We start from the raw sequence: 22,411 nt of genomic DNA on the forward strand, positions 1-22,411 counted from the left end.
GGCAATTTCATAACAATAATAAATTAATTGTTGGGATACGATTCAATTTTGAAGCAGATATCCATGTTTAAAAAAGAAAGAAAGCGGATTTGATTTCAGGGCATCCTGTCCATTCTTGGCCAGGTTCCTGGGCGCGCCAACCACCTACACAATATAGCATTAAACAATGAGCGTACTGGCCCTTCCATAATCACAATGGCAGGGGGTAGTGATTCACACTCCTCAACTTCAAGGGACCAGTCCAAATCTCAACACAATCCTAAGCAAAAAAAAAGGGGACTTCTAAGGCATCAGAAAAGGATGTCAATAGGCACCACAAGGCTCTGGCAAAACAAATAGATAAGTGCACATGGGAGGCACACAGGACCTCTCAAGCCTTTTCACCATACAGTCCAGAGCCGTCCTCTTTCCTCCCTCCTACCCCCCTAGATCTCTCCCTCTCATCCAGGCGCAGCGTGGCTCCCGAGTCAACAGGCCCAGTCAGCGCAATCACCAACCATGCGAAGAATACCTGAAGTGACGTTCACACCAACGGCTGCCGGTCTCTGACAGGAACAATCTCTTCCAGAGGATGTGCCAGAGCAAGTGAAGACCTGGATGGAGATGGCTATTCATCAGGGAATCGCAGCAGCCCTGCAACATACGGTTCTGACCAGGGATCATCCCACACCCGCTGAGTATGATTCGCAATTAGTCAGGTACAGTGTCAAGAGGGTGTGCTCCTACAGGAGCCGCAGGAGGAGCAGGAAGAGGAGGCGGAAGAGGTGGAACACATTGAACACATGGACCAGAGTGAATCAGAATCAATGCATGAGACTGACCCGGCCATGTCGGAAACAGACCCCTTAGAAAGGGGGATGTCTGAGGATGAGGGCCTCGTTCCTGACCAACCTGTATTTACAGGCTTGTTCCGGCCACAACTTTTCAAATCTCTATTGTTCAAGGCCAAAAATACTGCACGACTGGACAAGCTGGCCCCTTCTATACCACTCCAATTCCTTCAGACGAGGGACCAGATGATCTCATTTTCACCCAACCTGTAGTTGAGGCAGACGTGATTCCAGTCCCTTACATGTTTGCAGACCTGGTACAGAAACAGTGGGCTTCTGCAGCAGTGTACCCGGCCCCCACTGGTTACGACAGGAAATTCTTTAATTTGGCCCCAGTTTTCTTAAAATTGTTGAATACTCCTGAGGTAGATGAACCCATTGTGGGATTAGCGTCCTCGTCCTCCATTCCCAGTGAGGCGCTGGAGGCATTAAAGCCAGAGGACAAAGGGGCCGAGCTATCCCTACGCAGGGCACATCAGTCTGATGCATGGCCCATCAGAGCGGCCACGGCCACTTCCTTCTTTACCCGTTCTTCCCTCAGATAGCTCCGGCTATTACGGGAGTATGTCCCCAATTCCGACACTAGAGCACACCAAGACATTGCCAAGCTTATAACAGCCGCCAAATTCTCAGCTGACGCAACCTTTCATGCAGTTAAGTTTTCAGCCAGAGCCATCACTTCACATGTCACAGCACGATGTTTGCTCTGGTTAAAGAACTGGAAAGCGGATATTAAACATAAATGCAAGCTGGCTTCATCTACTGTGGGAGACAGACTGTTTGGCCCTTCCCTTGACCCGCTACTAATTGAAACCTGAAACAAAAAGAAAATTCTACCTTCCCTTTTTCAGAAGTCAGATTCTAGAAACCCTCAGTCCTTTCAGAGGGGATCCTTTTGGCCCTTTTATCAGGGACCCTTCTCACCCAGATACCAGAGACCCCCATCATTCAGACCAGGGCAGCAGCCAGACAGGTACAACTTTGGGGATAGGAACAGAAGGGGTGGCCAACCCAAGAAATCCTTCCGAGGAGCGGGAAATAGATTTTTCCGGCGTCCAAGATAACCCCATGGACCCGCCTCCCATTGGCGGCCGCCTTAAATTATTCACGGACCAATGGGACTCCTCAACGTCTGATTCCTGGGTCAGAGACACGATCAGATTCGGCTTCGCACTGGAGTTTCAATCCGCTCCCCCAGACTTCTTTATGTCGTGCCCTCTTTCCAGAGATCCAGTTAAACGAGATCTTATGGAAACAGTATTCAGCACCTACTGGACATACGAGCCATCCAACCAGGAGTGACCGACCAACGAGGGCGAGGTTTCTATTCACATCTTTTCGTTCCCAAAAGTTCAGGGGGGTGGAGAGCAATGTTGGATTTGAAACGCCTTAATTAATTTTTAGCATATTGCAAATTTAAAATGCACACCCTACAATCTATCTTACTTGGTATACGAAAAGGTGACGTCCATACATCTATAGATCTGACAGAGGCGTACTTACATATTCCAATTCAGCCTTCCCACTATAAATTTTTAAGATTCTGTTATAATAGTCTCCATTTTGAATATGTGGCTCTTCCCTTCAGACTAACCTCTGCCCCCAGGACCTTCACAAAGGTTCTCGCAGCCCTCGCTGCTCATCTCCGGGTTGTCCCCATACAACTGCAGTGTTACCTCGATGATATCTTAATTCTGTCATCTTTTCTTCATCAATCAGTCATAGATACTCAGACCACATTACACTCCCTACAACTACACGGGTTCTCAATCAATTGGGAAAAGAGTCATTTAACATCTTCGACTCGATTAATCCATCTGGGGGCAGTCATAGATACAGTGGAAGGCAAAGTTTTCCTGTCACCAGATAGACCAAACAGCATTCAGCAATTAGTTAAGGAGGTCAGGGTTCATAGGAGAGTGTCCCTAGATGATTTATCAAAATTGTTAGGCAAAATTATCTCATGTATATCTATTATTCCTTGGGCCTGGCTCCACACTAGATCCCTCCAGTGGTTCCTGCTCCCGTACCAGCGATCCGGCCGAAGCAACTCCAAATACAAGGTCAAAGTTCCATCACAGGTCCTCATATCTCTCCTCTGGTGGACCAGACCAGCCATAAACAAAGGTTGCCTATTCAAAGAGCCCCACAGACTTACCATCACCACTGATGCCAGCCTGATTGGATGGGGAGCTCACTTTCAATCGCTCACAGCCCAAGGCCGCTGGTCCTCCATAGAACGATCGTGCAGCATAAACTGGCTGGAGCTTTGAGCAGTACATCTGGCTCTCCGCAGCTTCCTTCCACAGGTACGCAACCAACACATATTAATATTGACCGACAACGTAACCACGAAAGCTCACATAAACAAACGGGAACTCAGTCGAAACACCTCATGTGAGAAGCAGAGAGTTTGTGTTGTTGGGCAGAGAGCAACTTGATTTCCATCAGAGCAGAACACATTTCATGACTGTCGAATACACAGGCAGATTGGCTAAGCAGGGTCACGATCGATCTATCGGAGTGGCGCCTCCATCCGACCCTCTTTCAAGAGGCGGTCAGGACATTTGGGCAGTCAGTGGTAGACCTGTTCGCTTCCCCCCTCAACGCTCAGCTCCCAAGATTTCTTTCCAGATACCCCTTGCAAGGAGCGGAGAATTTCAATATGCTCCATTGCTGTTGGCCCCTGGGGCTTCTGTTCGCATTCCCGCCACTTCCACTGATCCCCAAGGTCATCCAGAAGCTGCTCAACGAGAGGGCGGAACTGCTTCTGGTAGCTCCCTACTGGCCCAGACGGTCATGGTTTGCAGACCTCCGCAGTCTTTCTGTATCGCCACCATGGAGAATTCCACCAGACAGGGTCTTGTTAACCCAAGGACCCCTTCAACATCCGGACCCTCAATGGTTGCACCTGACCGTCTGGAGGTTGAGCGGAGTCATCTGAAGAGTGAAAAGTTTTCCAACAGAGTTATTGCCACCATGCAAGCTGCCAGGCACCCCTCAATAACTCGCATCTACAATGCCACATGGTCCAGTTTCTACAAATGGTGTACCAAGTCTCAAATTGATCCCATTTCTCCATCTGTGGCGCAGATCCTAGAGTTCTTCCAAGAGGGGCTTGACAAGGGATTATCACCTAATAAGTTGAAAAGACAAGTGGCGGCCTTGGTGTCAATCATCACTTATGAAGGTCTATCCCTTTCCCATCATCCATGCATACAGTGTTTCCTTCAAGGAGCCACAAGCTTATGCCCACCAATGGTTCACCGTTATCCCACATGGGACCTTAACAAGGTCCTTCTTGCACTCACTAAGTGCCCTTTCGAGCCTTTGCAATCGCCAAGTCTCCAATTTCTGACGTATACAGTAGTTTTTCTTGTAGCGATCACTTCCGCTTGTCATATTTCAGAACTGGCAGCCTTGTCGATCAGACAAGATCTTTGCGTCTTCCATTCCGACAAGGTCATCCTTCGTCCCAATCCTACGTTCATACCCAAAGTTAATTGAGTCTTTCACAGGGCACAAGAACTGATACTTCCTAATTTTTGTCCCAGGCCATCCCAAGGGCTGGAACAACAGTGGCATCGGCTGGACGTGAGGCAAGCGTTATGAATATATATTCACCGCACAGCCTCTTATAGAAAAACAGAGGCTTTATTTGTGTCATTTCAGCCCAACAATCAGGGATGCAAGGTCTCATCCTCCACAATAGGCCGTTGGCTACGGGCAGCAATAGCGAAAACGTATCAGACTCAAGTACTTCAGGTGCCCAGGGGCATAACAGCTCATTCAACAAGGTGCGCCGCAACATCGGCAGCACGGGCCACGCAGGCACCAATCACTGACATCTGTCGTGTCGCAACCTGGGCCTCTCCATTGCCTTTCATTAGGCAATAGATGTGTTTGCATCAGCTGAGGCCTCCTTTGGCGGAAGGGTTCTGCAACGGGTCCACAGGGACCAGGAGGGGATCCCAAGAGAGACGGAATCCCTCCCGTAGGATAGGCCAAGCTTTGGTATGTCCCACTACTGGATTCTCTGAGCAGGTCATGGGAGAAAGGGCGCCCATTTTCCTTGAGCTGCAAAGAGCATCCAGCCCCTGGCTCTTCCGTCTGGTGGGATCCTGTTTCAGCCAACAAATTTTTACAGTATTAAGGGCGAGGGTGTTTGTTTCTCTCATCTTCGCCAAAACTCCTCTGGGGAGGAGTCCCGTGGAGGAGGAGGAGCATTCCGCAAATTAAGCCCAGCCTAGAAAAGCAGAGACTGAAGCATCTCCCACTACTGGATGCTCTGAGCAGCTCAAGGAGAATGGGCGTGTCAGGTAAGCACCAACGCCTTTTTTGTGTCTGGACAGCTGAATTTTAAGGAATGTCCCACGTAATCTCAAAATAACATACTGTTTACCTAAATATGTTTATATTGTCATATGTGTCTAAGGTTTTTCATGATTTTTCTGTTTACTCCTTTTCCACGTTTATACTTAGATTTCTTAATGAAACAAGATTTTATTGCATTCAGTTATGAATGCACAAAAACATAGCATAAGGACAGAAATTTTCACCTCATCCAAACTCTACTAAATCGAGTTCTGTTAAGTGTTTATTGCATGAAGAATTATTAAATGCATATACTCGATATGTCTGAGAGATGAGACTGTCATGTCTTGTACTACCTTTCTGGTGATATGTTTAAGAAGCAAAAGCTGAAATAATTCTGTACAGTATTCGTTGCTTAATGACCTTTTGTTCGGTGACCATTCAAAGTTGTGGTGGCACTGAACGAAGAGACTTATGACTGTTTTCCCAAATTACGGCTATTGCAGCACCCTTGCTGTCATCTAATCAAAATTCAGGCATTTAACAGCCTACCTGCACTTAACAACTATACTTCAGGTCCTCCACCCATCTTTCTCCCCCTCATCTATGCCATTTGCTTCCCTGAACTCCATGGCCTCTGCCACTCCAGCTGATCTTTGCCATCATTTTGCTCTTGCGGCTGGTCCTTCGCAAGGCAGCTGGTGGTGGCGTGGGTCTTTCTTCCACAGTTTGCACACAGGGGTTTCCTTGTTTTCAGGGGAAGTTGGCTTGGCATGGTCAGCTGCTACCTCGTAAAAGGACCAGGCTGAGCATTTGTTTGGATAGCAGTGGGAGCAAGCAGGGAGCAAAGGTCAGCTTTGGGGAAGCAAGGCAGCAGGGGCTTCAGATGCAGGGTGGTGAGGATGAGTGCAACTGGGAATGTGCTGGGGCAGCTGCAGGTTTGGCTGCAGGTTTGTACCATGCTATTGGGCTGGGCTAAGGCTTCACACCCACATCATGTGGCTGGGCTGGGTCAGCTGAGGCTTCAGGTGACTGCAGCTTTGCACTGCAGGGTGGCTCAAGAGCTTTTTGCCGTCCCAAAACTGCAGTATTCCAAGAAGCCCCTTGTGGCAAGCAGCCGTGGAGCTGTGCAGTTCTGAGACTGCTTGTTGCCTTGCCAGGTAGAGTGCAGGGGAGCCAAAAGGGCAGAGATGGGAGAGTGTAGCCAGTTGGGATGAGTTGAAGGGGACGGTAGTCCTTTTGAAGAACTAAGGCTCAGGGCTGGGAGGGACAGAATGTTTGGGTTGGGGTAGCTCCTTGGCTAACAGCTAGTGGAATTTGCTTAATGACAGCAGTGGGGAATGCCGAGATTGCTGTCACTAAAAATAAGGCAATGCGACGTCCCACTTTTTGACCCGTCATTTAGCGTCAGAAATTCTGCTGAGATTTTTAGATCGCACTGTGTAGTGGTATATAAGTCTACAGTGCTATTGCTATTTTGCTTATTGGTTCTGAGATCACACCTACCAGTTCCTTGTGAACCCTGGGATGTAAAAACCATTTGGTCCTGGTGATTTGAACTCAGTTAGCGTGCATAGGTGTCCTGTTGCCAATTTCTTGCCTATTTTGTCCTGCATTCCAATTCTTCCTCCCACACTGCTGCTTTTGGTAGGCTAGACTTGTTTTTTTCCTTTTGCATAAACACAAAGGCAAAGAAGGTATTATTAAGCAATTCTGCTTTTACCCAGCTGCCCATCACCTTCTCACCATCTTCACCCAGTAGTGGACCGATCATTTCTTTGACTTTTTCATGTTTCTTGCATATTGAAAGTCACTTTTTTTGGTTTTATTTTTATTTTATTTCTCTTGCAAAATGTAAACTAAACACATGCCTAATGTATTGTATATTCTTTCAAATTCTGGCAAATAACAGTATATAACCACCTTTTTTCCTCTCACCTTCACTGTTGAAGTATGGGACAAGCAAAATGGCAAGAAATTACATTGGTATTCTGGTAGTGTAGCCAAGCCAGACAGGTCTGTAGCACACTAGTCTATTTTTAGACTGTTGCTTGCCATTTTTATCCAGTGAAAATACTCATCAGTGTCTAGGTGACAAGCTATCGGTTTCTGTAAATGTGTCAGAGACCCCACCCACCCACTCCCATCTTTCTAGTTTATTTTGAAATGCTCAGCTCAAGGCAGAGGGCAGGTTACTTTAGATTTCAATTCATGCAATAAACTCCCCAATTCATAGTTCTCTAACGTCATGCATTTCATTCATCGTTTTCTATTCACGACTGCTTACGTCTCTCTCTTATTGTCTATTATGGTTGAATTGTTCTACTGCTCAAACACTGAAGGCATAGGAGGGGCAAATTAATCAATTCAGATGCCTCTGCTAGAATTCGGAATTCAATTTCTTTCCAAACATACATCAACATTTCCATGAAATATGCTGAAGTTTAATCTGTGTCAATAACTGTAACTAATGTGTTTTTCTCCCCCTCCCCCAAAAAAGCATATTTGAATGATAGATACTGATAAAACATCAGTATGTGCAACTTATTAGGTTGAAAGTTTGCTCTATATGTGAGACTAGATTTACTATTTCTGCTTGGGATGATATTTCAAGGTAGCCCTGAGCCATGGTTTCTTACTGATCATAGTAGTGATAAATTAACTTGAGTACAGCATCTAGTGAAATAATCCTCAATTATTGCTTTGATGTTTCTGAAAATAAAATATAAGCTATTATAATCAAATAATGGAATTAATGTCTAAAGCAGGGTTGTCAAGCTGGATTTTTTCAGGGAGCAGATCAGCATTGTAGTTCTCTGCAGGCTGGTGGGGGGGTGAGACGGGACAGATGCCTTCTGCAGCACTTTACTGAGGCCTCTGCGTGGTCCGTTTTTGGCCACCAGAGTGCTGGAGAAGGATGGGGAGGCCAAAAACGGAATGCGGGGGGCGGCGTACACAATCCGTTTTGGGCGGCAAGGCACCGCAGGCTGGTCCTTTCACATAAAATTAAGAGTAAACTGTTCTTAACGCAAAATTAATGTTTCCAATGAACAAAAATATTAATTTTGCAATTGTTCAAATAGTTTTAATCAAATATTATGGACATCTGTCTTCTTACATGTATAAAATGCCATTGTTTTCATATGGAGTTTTGTACATTTTGTTTTAGAATATTCAGTACTTTTAATTTACAAGTCTTCACAGTTTTACAGCATTCAGGTTACTGCTATGTAATACTTGCTGACATTCAGTATAGAGTCCATTTGGTTTATCATTTTTGCATTCCACGTAAAACTAAAGTTTGATAAAACTTTTTTTTTATATATTTCCATTTCTTACTTGGGCTTGAGCCTAATTTGTCAAAATATGTGTCTTAAGAAGCAACAGCAACATTAACAGCCCTGGAATTTATTTCACTTTTTCATTTCTGCTTATTTAGTACCATCTTCAGTTCTTCCAGTTTGAAGCAAGTGGTCCATATCTCGAAAAATACATTTTATATCTAATTTTTAAAAAAGTAAAAATAATATGCATACTGAGAATATATAGGATATCTAGGATAAGTGTTGTATTTTCCCCCATTGCCTGTCTGAAGCCACTTAAACACTCATTTTTCTCCTTCCTTTTAAACACAATCCTCATTTATATTTACTCCAGAAGTCACATTCTAAAGTGATTTGAGACACACATGACTGAACCTGAGCAGCGCAATCCTAAATTTACTAATTTCCACACAGCTCAGTGAAGCTCTCAGGGATGCCATTTTGATTATTAACTAGACTTCATGGCATGTGCCTGCAATATAGAAAGTAAACGCTCCTGCAGAGTTAGAAATGGATGTCAAGAGTTTTGGATGTCAGGCAAGGACTTGATGTTATGGATGAGCTTATGATGAAGGAAGAAAACTGGCCACCTGCGTGGAGCAGCACTTGCAAACACCGGTGACTTAACAGCAAGTGAGGGAATCAGCAGTTCTGAGCTCTTTGGATAGCTGAAGGTGTCTGGAATAGGCTTGAGCAATGGTGGGCAGTCTGGAAGTCTTAGTCTTTATCACTGGTCATAGTGGTTTGGGCTGGTGAAATCTTAAGGGACTTCAGAATATAGTTTGAAAATTTAGTGATTTCATGGTTTACTGTAACTGGTAACCTGAGAATGAAATGAAGACTTCAAAACAGGGATAGGGAACTTCTGACCAACTAGATGTGAATCTAAAATTCCCAGCGTTCAATAAATATCTGGGTGCTTGTTTCCCTTTTCTTCATACGCTGATTGCATTCATGCCATTTTTCCTATCGCACTGTGTTGCACTGGTTGTCTCCATTTCACCAAGTTCTATAAAGTCTAATATATAAAAGTATGTGTTTTTAAAAAGTAATCCACTTTCTACCTCAGTTTGTTGAGCATTAGCACTGAAATACCAATAGAAGGTGTTACACATCAAATGACTCTGCCATATATTTTCACAATAATACCGTGGGCACATGTTTGAGCTTAAACCATTTTTTTTAACAGTGGCCGAAGAACACCTTGACAAAGTGCCTGTTTTGCTACTTTTATTAAAAAATAAATTGGTTTAGTTTAAAAAAAAAAGTTACCATGAGCTGTAAAATGGTTTACTTGACAATTAGCCAATAACAAGATAATAAGAGATTAGCTCAATTATAGCGAATAAGTGCAAGTGATGCAGATTATATACTCAAAACAGTGAGAAAGTTTTGGCAGCAATACTATCTGAGTCATTGTTATACAAGCCAACCAGTGATCTTACATACTCTGAACTCCCTGGTGATGGATCCAACAATTTTGCAATGCCAGTAGTTAGAGTTAAAATGATTAAGAAGCTACGTCTCTTAGGAGCTGGAAAAGCAAAATAAAAGAGATATACACTGCTCAAAAAAATAAAGGGAACACTTAAACAACACAATGTAACTCCAAGTCAATCACACTTCTGTGAAATCAATCTGTCCACTTAGGTAACAACACTGATTGACAATCAATTTCACATGCTGTTGTGCAAATGGAATAGACAACAGGTGGAAAGCATAGGCAGTTAGCAAGACATCCCCAATAAAGGAGTGGTTCTGCAGGTGGTGACCACAGACCACTTCTCAGGTCCTATGCTTTCTGGCTGATGATTTGGTCACTTTTGAATGTTGGCGGTGCTTTCACTCTAGTGGTAGCATGAGACAGAGTCTACAACCCACACAAGTGGCTCAGGTAGCACAGCTCATCCAGGATGGCACATCAATGCGAGCTGTGGCAAGAAGGTTTGCTGTGTCTGTCAGTGTAGTGTCCAGAGCATGGAGGCGCTACCAGGAGACAGGCCAGTACATCAGGAGATGTGGAGGAAGCCGTAGGAGGGCAACAACCCAGCATCAGGACCGCTACCTCCGCCTTTGTGCAAGGAGGGATAGGAGGAGCACTGCCAGAGCCCTGCAAAATGACCTCCAGTGGGCCACAAATGTGCATGTGGCTGCTCAAACGTTCAGAAATAGACTCCATGAAGGTGGTATGAGGGCCCAACATCCACAGGTGCGGGTTGTGCTTACAGCCCAACACCATGCAGGACGTTTGGCATTTGCCAGAGAACACCAAGATTGGCAAATTTGCCACTGGCACCCTGTGCTCTTCACAGATGAAAGCAGGTTCACATAGAGCACATGTTACAGACGTGACAGGGTCTGGAGACACCATGGAGAAGATTCTGCTGCCTGCAACATCCTTCAGCATGACTGGTTTGGCAGTGGGTCAGTAATGGTGTGGGGTGTCATTTCTTTAGGGGGGCCGCACAGCCCTCCATGTGCTCACCAGAGGTAGCCTGACTGCCATTAGATACCGAGATGAGATCCTCAGACCCCTTGTGAGACCATATGCTGGTGCAGTTGGCCCTGGGTTCCTCCCAATGCACGACAATGCTAGACCTCATGTGGCTGGAGTGTGACAGCAGTTCCTGCAAGACGAAGGCATTGATGCTATGGACTGGCCCACCCTTTCTCCAGACCTGAATCCAATTGAGCACATCTGGGACATCATGTCTTGCTCCATCCACCAACGCCACTTTACACCACAGACTGTCCAGGAGTTGGGGGATGCTTTAGTCCAGGTGTGGGAGGAGATCCCTCAGGAGACCATCCGCCACCTCATCAGGAGCATGCCCAGGCGTTGTAGGGAGGTCATACAGGCACATGGAGGCCACACACACTACTGAGCCTCATTTTAACTTGTTTTAAGGACATTACATCAAAGTTGGATCAGCCTGTAGTGTTTTTTTCCACTTTAATTTTGAGTGTAACTCCAAATCCAGACCTCCATGGGTTGCTAAATTTGATTTCCATTGATAATTTTTGTGTGATTTTGTTGTCGGCACATTCAACTATGTAATGAACAAAGTAATAAGAATATTTCGTTCATTCAGATCTAGTATGTCTTATTTTTGTGTTCCCTTTATTTTTTGAGCAGTGTATTTTGTCTCCAGAAATAGATCTCCAGAGAAAGGAAGTGAAGTATTTTGTCCCTTGTATGCTACACTATGCCTATATTAAGGATAAGGTCACATGTTCATAAAGAAAACTTTGAAGAACAAGGATATTATCAGCATATATATTTATAAATAACTTTGCTTCATAGATATTTATTTCCTCTCTTTCATAGAGAACATTTAGACCAAAAAAAAAAAGAGTAGCTCCTTGACTATATATTGCCCCATCAGAAGCTCACAGAATGCACGCAGCTTGTTTATCATTTTTTTTTGTTACAAAAATGTTAGGAATGTAAGTCACCTAAGAGCTATTTGGGTTGGAAAAATATAAACCAGGATAGACATTTTAATACTGCGTCTTTAAGAGCGTGCTAAAAACTGCAGTTGGGTGTGGTTCTGCAAATGGCCATAAGATGGAACCAAAAACCTGGGTTGTTTTTAGTTTCAGAAGTCTCAGTGAAGTGAGTGAGTCTCTGTTTCCTTCTGCTGGTGAGATTTTTGGCGTTCCTCCATTTTTCCCTATTGACTGCTATTATTGGATTTGATGTAAGTCTGTTACTGAACTTTTTTGATACTGGACTTTGATATTGGAATTATCCCTGGACCGACTGCTTTAACTGTGCTTGACTTGGACTGTGTGTGGACTTTGCTTAAACATTTATTGAAAGTAAAAACCTACATTAACTGTACAGTGTATCTGTGTGCTGTGTGTGTAATATTCAAACACTTCTCTCACTACGTCTCCCTGTATGCGCTCATTCTCCTAATGGGGAATTACCTCAATAAAAAATGTTCATTGGCAATAAAGTGATGTACAATAGAAAATGAACTTACTGTCAATCGTTCAGGTTCAAAGGGAAGAGCATTATACATGCATTTTGCTTTCTTGGAAATAGGATATTATAATACCAGAATATAGGTTATAGGATGAGCAAACAGAGCTTTAATTGCAGGTGGTCCTGTAATAGTAATTATGACCACAATTGAGCTCAAAATTTCCATTGCTAAACAAGATAATTGTTAAATTAGTTTTGCCCCATTTTACGACCTTTCTTGCCACAATTGTTAAGTGAATTACTGCAGTTGTTGAGTTAGTAATATGGTCAAGTGAATCTGACATTTTTGCTTGTTAGAAGGTCGCAAAAGGTGATCACATGACTCCAGAACACTGCACCTATCATAAATATATGCCAGTTGTCAAGTGCTTGATTTTGGGTCAGGTGACCATGGGGTGACAGTGCAACAGCATGAAGAATGGTAGTAAGTTACCTTTTTCAGTTCTGTCGTAACTTTGAACAGTCATTAAATGAGTGGTTATAAGTCAAGGACTGCCTGAATATTATTATAGCAAGGAAGTGTGGTGTATTTAGTATTTTTTTCAAGTATCCTGCAGGCATATTTTCATATCAAATGAATGCAGCCATTGCATTATAATTATGAAATCAATACAAAAATAACAGTCCAAACTAAAGGATATATCTATTAAAGCATTAAAATTGCACCATGCATATTTGGAAAAATAAAAAGATGTCCAGGCAGGAAACGATAATCTCACATTACTGGAGAGAGATCTGTAACTTGGATATTGTCATCAAAAAGGCCCTAACTTTAGTAGTGAAGGTAAGTTAAGTCATCCTTTCATGTGGACATTTGTCCTCATCCTATAAAATAAAAATTAAATAAGCAACTCATTTAATTTGGCCTGAAAACATATTGAAAAATACTACAAAGCAGAAGTAACAATTAGCAGTTCTGAAGCTCATGGCATGTATAGTTATGAACATGGAACAGGTCTATTTAAAATTGCTTTTAAAATTTCCAATTAAATTAACCAACTAATCTTCAATCGTCCCCAACCCTCTAATACAGGGGTGTCAATGGTGGCCCATGGGTCAGATCATCATATGAAGACTACACCCACCCTAGCTCTGCAAAGGCAAAAAAAGTCACAATACATCATGATACGTCACATGACACCATTGAGTTTGTTGTCTGTGCTCTAGAATGTCTGGACATCTGGTGTTTTTAGTTTTGGTTCCAAGGTGTTTGAGAGTCTTAAGCTTATTTCATCCAAAACCTGCATCAATATAGCTTCAAGTGGGAGTGGGAAGTCAGGGTTAGGGTTATGCTATTACAAATATTCCCTTATATAGGTATTATTTCAGTTGCACTTCCCTTAGTCTAGCTTCCTAAACTTTACATGCTTGTATTTTTTTAATATAAAATCCATGATGTCATGATTCTTTTGCACAAATTTTATGATGTCGTGATATCTTTGCATAATTTATGTGTGGGAAGCATAATGAACAAAAAGATAAGGTGCAAAGTCTTGAAGGTTTTCTGTTACACTGAATGAAAAAGACATTTAAAAATTCACATTTGTGTCATTTTTGTAACAGATTTTTTTTTGCGGGAGGGGGGCTTCTCTGGATGTAGTGTATTGGTACTGACATTAGCTTTCAGGGTCTGCACAATTACCTTCTTTGTTCTTACTAAAATATGAGTTAGCATATGTTAGACAGCATTAGCTTTCACTTCTAGGGATTTCAGTAGTTCTAAATTTGGCACTGCTAAGCTGATGCTCTGTTGCTTGAATCAATCGGGGCTGTTATTTTTAGCAACAAAGAATTGAAATAGCAATTTGCTTTCCATGTAATGGATCCCAAGAGGAATATTGATACAAGCTCTCTGTCATTGCATATATTTCCCCTCCCCAAAAGCATCCAGACAAAAGACAGCTGTCAAAGCTTACTGCAGCATTAATATTTAATCAATCAAGTGTTTGTGCATTAAGTGTTCAAGGGGCAAAAAGGCATGAGCTGAACCCAGTTTCAAGTAACTAAGCAGGTTGTATAATGCAGGTAGAGGGCAAACTTCCAAGTGTTCCTAATAATGTGCTTTTTGATTTTGATATATTATTAATAAAAATAAATCCAGTAGGCTAAAACCACACATAATATTTTAACCAGCTCAAGTTAACTTTTCAAAATTAATTTATGACTGCAAAGAATTTTGGGGTCATATGCGTCAAGTGCCAGCATTAAGTTATGTAAAGGCATTTTCCTTCCTTTCAAGTGAAGGACTTCAGTTTAACTTGAATGCTGATTTGTGGAGGAAATATTGGGATATTTGTTGTTGTTATTATTACTCTGGTTTGTCGCCCCGTCAACCAGATGTTTAGATTGGATTTGGCATTTTTTTTATCCACATATTGAATCCTTCCTAAGGCAGATGTTTGATGGTATTAAAGATATCGCAGGATGTAAGCTGTTCTGGGTAAAGCTGCCTTTACTAATGGTGATTTTGTCAATGCTGATGGTGTTCATGCTCCAGATGTTTTGGGATTGTACCCAAGGTGCCTATCACTGTTAGTACGATCTTTGTTTCTTCTGCTACAGTTGTTCTTTTTGCAGGTCTTTGTAGTTTGTGATTTTCTCCAGTTCTTTCTCTTCTACCTTATTTTTCGGACCATAGACCGCATCGGAATATAAGCCGCACCCACTAAATTTTAAAAGAAAAAATATTTTTACATATATTAGCCGCACCAGACTATAAGCCGCAGATATATACGCTGTGAAATGAAGATATTTACACAGAAAGAGAAGAATGCTCTTCGCATGCGGCCAGATGTCTCCAACGTCTCACCATTGATTCCTTAATGCCAAGCTTATGTGCAGCAGCTCTATTTCCTTCCTGGATAGACAGATCGATTGCTTTCAACTTAAAAGCTGCATCATATGCTTTTCTTCGTGTACTTTCCATGATGAGGGTGTGAAAAATATTTTGCGTTCGTGCGTGTCGTGCTGCTTGCATCAAGCATGCCAAAAACTGCCGGTAGCGTCTTCTTTGCATTGACCTCTTGCATCTGTCACGTTTTTTGCGCCCCCTGATGGCAGTTAGCGAAGAAAAATCTATAGATAAGCCTCATTGTTGTACAAGCCGCAGGTTTCAAAGCGTGGGAAAAAAGTAGTGGCTTATAGTCCAGAAAATATGGTACTTTGTTGTCTCTAACTATTGCCACATCTGCTATCCATTCTTTATTGTCTTTCCTAGCAACAATTCTTAGGTCTAGGAGTTTATGAGGTGGGTGCGTGTTTGAATTCTAAAGTCCCAGACATATCTGGCCTTCATTGCCATTACTCTGTTTCATTGTTCAACAGTGATAGTCCTGTTTAAGGTTCCGAGGTTTTAAAACATATATTGGAGCCAAACTATCACCAAAGTTGGTTCTGTTTTGGTTTGTCTCATGGTCCAAAGCAAGTCAGATTGCTTTTTCTATTGTGAAATAATGGTGACTGGTAATTTGTGTTAGGGATATAAGGAACTTGTTATTTCATGTTACCTTGTAATGGAATCATTTGCATCTGGATATTGCTGATTAATTCACAATAGTCTCAAATTCTAATTTTTAAGGACATGATAAAATAATGCAGATATTACAGGTAATATCTGAAGTTTATTTGCAACCATAATTGGAACCAAAACTGCCAATGCTAAGCAATGCGGTCATTAAGTTAATGACACCTGGTTTTACCATCATTTTGCTGTGATTGTTAAGTGAATTGCTGCAGTCATTGAACAAACCATGCAGGCACTGAGCAACTTTGACTTGCCACATCGACTTTGCTTGTGAGAAGCCACCTGGGAAGGTTGCAAATGACAGTCACATGATACCAGGATGCTGTAATTATCATAAATAAATGCCAGTTTCCAAGTACCCAAATTTTGCGCACAGGGATGCTGCAATGGTCATAAGTGCAAGGACTGATCGTAAGCCACTCTTTTCAGTGCAGTCATAACTTCAGCACGGATGTTAAACAAATGGTTGTAAGTTGAGGACTTACAATCCTTCAATTGGGGTGGAAATTAAAGAGTCTCTTTAAAGGGCCCTTTGTAATGAGAATGTTAGTATCCAGTGGTTATGATATTCTGTACTTTGGAAATCTTAATTCACTCTCATAATTTTATTTTCTCTGCCCTTTATTTTATAGTTGTCACAGGAGCTACAGATGGAATTGGAAAGGCTTATGCAGAAGCGGTAAGTTTTAAACTTGTATACCTCAGCCCTACCCCAAATAGTGATTCTATGTATTCTTTTAGTAGTGATCTGTTTTGGAATTGTTTCCCTTTATAAAAGTAATTCAAGAATAAATGTTTTCTTCATATATATTAAGGAACCACAAAATACATTTAAAAGTTAGAAGTAAATTCATTTTGGATTAGAATGGGAAAGATGAATTCCACTGTGCAAGAGAGAGGAGGCTGTGATTATGGTTATCCTCTGATAGTGTCCTTAACGTTAGATTTTGCTGCTGGAAAATGTATACATTGTATTTTTCCCTAGAATGATTGGTTCTCCACTGAGCCGAAGGAGAATCCAGGCTGGGTTGTCTCATGGACCTCTCTGCGGTGGCTGAGGCAGTTGCAGGGCAGAATTCCACCTGAGGACCTTAGGGTGCATCACGATCTAAATAAGATATTAGCTGCAGCACAATTGACAGCAAATGCCATGCTCACTGCAGCCAAATTTTCATCCAGGACCATTGCCTTTTCTGTAATAGCACGTAGGCTTCTTTGCTACGAAATTGGCAAATGAACTCCAGGAACAAATGGAAGCTGGCATCAGCCCCCTTTAAGGGGAAGAGGCTTTTTGGGGAGTCTCTGAATCCCTTTTTAATGGAGACCAGAGACAACAAGCGAAAGATCCTCCCTTCTCAGGGGAGGCGTTTTGATTACTGCCCTTTGCCCTATTTCAGGAGGCCTTCCTTTAGACGGGGAGGCTGGAGCGAGTGTTCCCCATCAAAATAGGCCCTTCTTCCAGAGATGATCTTCTCAGGCCGATAGAGCAGCCTTGGCTGCCAGAGGCCGGAGGGCAAGAGGTCCTTCCAGGGATCCTATAAGCCATTTAGACACAACAAGTGATGCCAGAGACATCTATCCCATAGGGGGCCGTCTGGGTCTCTTCTGGCAGAAGTGTGAAGAGACCATGATGCACGCTTGGATCCTGGCAACTATACCATCAGGGCTCTCTCTGGAATTTCTTTCCTCTCCCACAAGGGTCTTTATTTGCTGCCCCATCTCCAAGGTCCCAACAAAGAGGGCACTCAGGGAATCGGCGATCCAGCATTTGCTGGATATCCACGCCATGCAGCCAGTTCCAGTGAACCAGAGGGGATGGGGGTTTTATGCAATTTCGTTTGTCATCCCAAAGGCCTCGGGGTGGTGGTGGCAGCGGGTAATTCTCAACTTGAAAGGACTCAACAGGCATCTGATATACTGAAGATTCAAGATGCACTTCCTTCACTCAATCCTTGAGGGAATTTGGGAGGGAGACATTTTGGCTTTGGTAGACCTGATGGAGGCCTACCTCCATGTGCCCATCCATCCAGACAACTGCCAGTTCCTGAGGTTTTGCTATTTTCAGTACAGAGCTCTTCTGTTCAGCCTGGCATCAGCCCTGCGGACATTTACCAAGCTCCTGGCGGCTGTAGTGTCATACCTCAGGTGCATACCCATAAGGATCCAGGTTATCTGGACAACATCCTGATAGAATCCTCTTCCTGACCCTAGGTGGAGAGGATTTGATAACAAGAATCAGGATACTTTGGGAGCACAGGTTCTCAATAAACCTGGACAAATGCCATCTGGTCCTGTCAACTTGTCTTGCATTTGGGGCAATCATAGACATGCTGATGGGACAGGTCTTCCTCTGCCAAGAGCATAAAAACTGCAACAACTCATATCCTGTCTTCCAGAGAAGCACCCATCATCTTGCTGTCTCAACTTCTGGGCAAGATGGTCTCCTGCATCGGCATTGTTCCCTGGGCCTGAGTCCATGTTCGGACTCTGAAGTGATTCTGTTCCCCTATCAGAGGTGGGCAGGGGCAACTCAGTGATGAGGGTCCAAGTGCTACTGGCGGTTCTCCGCTCATTCCATTGGTGGCAATCCTGGGCCATGGATCAGGGGTGCTTGTACAGGGAGCCACAGAGAATTTCCATCACCACCGATGCCAGTCTGTATGCTTGAGGGGCTTACCTAGGAACCCAGATTACCCAAGGGCAGTGGTCACAGGAGGAGCTCGCCCACAACATAAACTGGCTCTAGAGCTCAGGGTTGCTGCAACTGCATCCCAGTCTGTTCCAGGAGATGTCAGAATGGTTCGGCCAACCGGTTCTGGCCCTCTTTGCCTCTCCAGAGAACTTGCAACTCCCGAGGTCTTTTGCAGAGTTTCCAGCACCAGGGGTGGAAGGGGTCAGCGGTCTCCAGTGCAGGTGGCCCTAGGGGCTATTGTATGCCTCCCTCCCCCCTTCCATTGATCCCAGGGACAATCAGAAAGGTACTGGTTGGAGGTTTTATTGATAGCCCCTTACTGGCCTAGGCAACCTTGATTCACCGATCTGGTAGGCCTGTCGGTCGTCAGACCTTGGAGAATTCTCCCGGACAGAGTCTCCCTCAGCCAGGGTCCAATTGAACATCTGGAGCAGAATGCTTCCAGTTGACTGTCTGGCGCTTGAGCGGGGGCTCCTGAAATGGGAGAAGTTTTCCAAAAATTATTCAGACAATCCAGGAGGCCAGATGTACATGTATGACCAGAATATACGATGCCACGTGGAAGATTTTCTGGGGCTGGTGTGCCAGCTACCGATTGGAGCCCACTTCGCTGTCAGTGGCAGATGTGTTGGAGTTTCTGCAAGATGGTTTGGACAGAGGTCTCTCCCCCAATACCTTAAAGAGACAGGTGGCCGCTTTGGCCTGGGTGCTTTCATTCGAGGACTCAAACACTCTTGCCCAACACCCAGGGTGAGAGCCTTCCTTCAGGGAGCCACAAATTTGAAGCCACCATTGGTTCACTGTAACCCCACCTGGGACTTGCCGAAGGTCTTGCAGGCACTGACTTCTTCTCTATTTGAACCTTTGCATGAAGCCAGTCTGCATCTACTCACATGCAAGGTGTCATTCCTAGTGGCCATTACATCAGCCAGGCATATTTCAGAGTTGGCAGCCTTATCAGTTGGAAAGGACCTTTGTGTTTTTCATACGGACAGGGTGGTTCTGTGGTTGGGCCCTACCTTGCTGCCTAAGGTGAACTCCTTATCCCATTGTTCACAGGAGTTGATTTTGCCTGACTTTTGCCCAGAGCCTAAACATGCTCTGGAGAGGAAATGGCACACCTTGGACGTCAGGAGGGCCCTTCCCATTGAGTCCCTGTTCGTCTCTTTTCAGCCATCAACCTTGTGCCACCTTCAACCGTGGTTCGCTGGCTCAGAGCCTGTATTGTTAAAGCCTATGAGTTACAGGCTCTTCCTGTGCCCAGGAGAATCACCACACACTCTACCAGAAGTGCGGCGACTACTGTGGCCTGGGCAACACAGGCATTGGTTCTAGACATTTGCCGAGCTGCAACGTGGTTGTCTGTGACCCCATTCATCAGACATTATTGGATTGACTTTTGCCTCGGTGGAGGCGGCTTTTGGCAGGCGAGTCTTGCAGGGTGTACATGTAGAGGCAAGGACCTCAGACCAGACCAATTCCCGCCTGTAGAACAGCCAACAATCAGCTTTGGATTTTTCCTTTGGCTCAGTGGAGAAGAGGCGTTGGTCCTACTTGATACGCCTCTTCTCGGGGAGTCAAAGGGAGAATCCAGTCCCATCCTGAAGTCTGTCTAGTCAGAGTCAGGAGAGGGATTTTCATCAAGAGGACTATCTTTCAAAGGATGATGGACAGCGGAATTCAGTTTGACTTCATTCAGAACTGGGGGCTGTTATCGGGGAGTGGGTATCCTCAGTTTTTCGACTTGGTCTACAGAGCTATGAGGCTTGAGACAACTCAGCCTGGATTCTCCCTTTGAGTCTATCAGGTAGGACCAACGCCCCTTATACTCATAATCAAGTTTATTATTTCATACTGTAGAAGTGAAAGTTTCTTTTAAAATTCCCTTCATGTATATTAGAGGTGAGTTACTATAAGTTATTGTAATACACAGTTATTTATGCATTAATTTCAAGATCAGACATTTCTAGAGCAATTGAAGCATTCTGTTTTGAATATGAGAGAATTCGTATTGAAAATACTTTACATGTCCCTATTGTATATGATGATATGTGTACATGTTGATATATCCACGTAATGTGTGAAAAGAAAACTCTTGGAATGCAAGCTATGTATAAGCAGTCCCTTGATTGTAGAAATAGTCAGTACCAGTCATTCTTATGTATTCTATTTGTTTTGTATGTTACATTGTGTTCTGTGTGCATGTGCAAAAAGCCAGCTGTCATTTTTGCATTCCTTGTATAAATTTAGGTTACATAAGTCAGGTGTTGTATGAACAGACTGGCAGTACACAGAAATTTGTACTCATGAATATACATGTAAGATATTGGTACTGTGTTCTGTATTGCCTTTGGCCCACCTCAAATATCGACAGAATTGAAATATTTTCAATTAATTTATTAATATCTTGAATCTGCTTTGCATATAAATTTTAACAATGGTATTCTTGCTTATTGTATTCACACCTGATCAATATTATTTTTCTTGTAATTGATTGTGTGCCATTTTAGTACAAACTGTTAACAGTCACATAGATTTCTCCATGACAGTCTCTTTTTAACTTGGTATCTTGATCTGGACCAGGCACATGTGCACACATGCAGAAATTTGGCTGTAAGACTTCACTTTAAATGCAGTGGTGTGCGGCTGCCGGTTCAGACTTGCTCGCCTGTACCGGTAGTTACAACCACTGGCTGGGCCCACCTACCGGCCCTGGTGTTATCCTGTCCTATGTATCTGGCTCGCTCGCCCCGCCCACGTCATTGATGTGCATTGTACTCAAGTACTGTTATTACTATACCCTATACACTTTCTTATTTATTTTTCATTTTTGAGTAGTAAACAATGTGATCTTCTGAATGAAATGTGCAATCTGGATCCATCATAATTCATTGATGCCTTAGATATCAATTTGTAGTTCTTTCATCTTTCACTGTATTGAACTTATTCATATTCATGCTTCTTATTTTCCATGTTCCTGATATAATTCTATCTTTGCAACCATCGATTTTCTTTTCCTCTGTGGCAACATCAGCAACTAAATATGCCAAAGACTTAAATCTAGCTATGTCATAAACAATATTAGCACTCAAAAGATTTTCAGCATCTCTTCAGTAGTTTTTTGAATGCCATCTGACCTGAGAGGCTCATTATGTCCTCAGTCATTTGATATTTTCCATCCATGTGGTTTTCTTGGTAAAAATTCAGGAGTGGTTTATGACTGCCTTCTCCCGCGCAGTATAAAATGATGTCTTTGCCATTATCACTAAAGTGAGTGTGGAGACTGATGCTTTATGCACAACAGCGAGCACCTAGGCCTGTGTCCTCCTGTGCAGGGAAGTTGTTGAAGGCCTCTACCTTCATCAACTTGGGCCTTTAGGCGTTCTCAATTTGGCTGTTTTGATTTTTCAATAATTTTAGCCTTGTGATATTTATTTGATATCCATATACATATAGCTATATATTAATAATAATAATAATAATAACAATAACAAAACAATAATAATCTATTCAGTATAATATCAATAAAATTCATTTTTATTTATTTATTTATTCATTTAATATCAATAAAATATTATTACTGAGATACGACTCATTATAGCTAGGTATTAGAGAGAAAGGGTGGGGGAATAAAACATCATCAGGGCAACTGGTCTGTTCTTAGATCAGGCCCCTGGGCTTGCCAGCTGCCTTCACAGTATTGTATTGAATAACGAGCATACTGTAATTCCTTCAATC

At 43.1% G+C, this 22,411-nt stretch overlaps 1 protein-coding gene across 2 annotated transcripts in view; it reads left to right on the top strand.

The window, feature by feature from the left end:
• HSD17B12 (hydroxysteroid 17-beta dehydrogenase 12) overlaps window positions 1–22,411 on the top strand; it is a 71,275-nt gene that overhangs the window by 16,398 nt on the left and 32,466 nt on the right. For both annotated transcript variants that reach the window (XM_087951262.1, XM_087951263.1), the window contains exon 2: window positions 16,614–16,660. In XM_087951262.1, coding sequence (XP_087807388.1) covers window positions 16,614–16,660 — 47 coding nt within the window. The remainder of the gene's footprint in view (window positions 1–16,613; window positions 16,661–22,411) is intronic.

The sequence above is a fragment of the Notechis scutatus genome, chromosome 1, assembly GCF_049901735.1.
Source record: "Notechis scutatus isolate UNSWTSFEM ecotype Mainland chromosome 1, rNotScu1.2, whole genome shotgun sequence".
NCBI lineage: Eukaryota > Metazoa > Chordata > Lepidosauria > Squamata > Elapidae > Notechis > Notechis scutatus.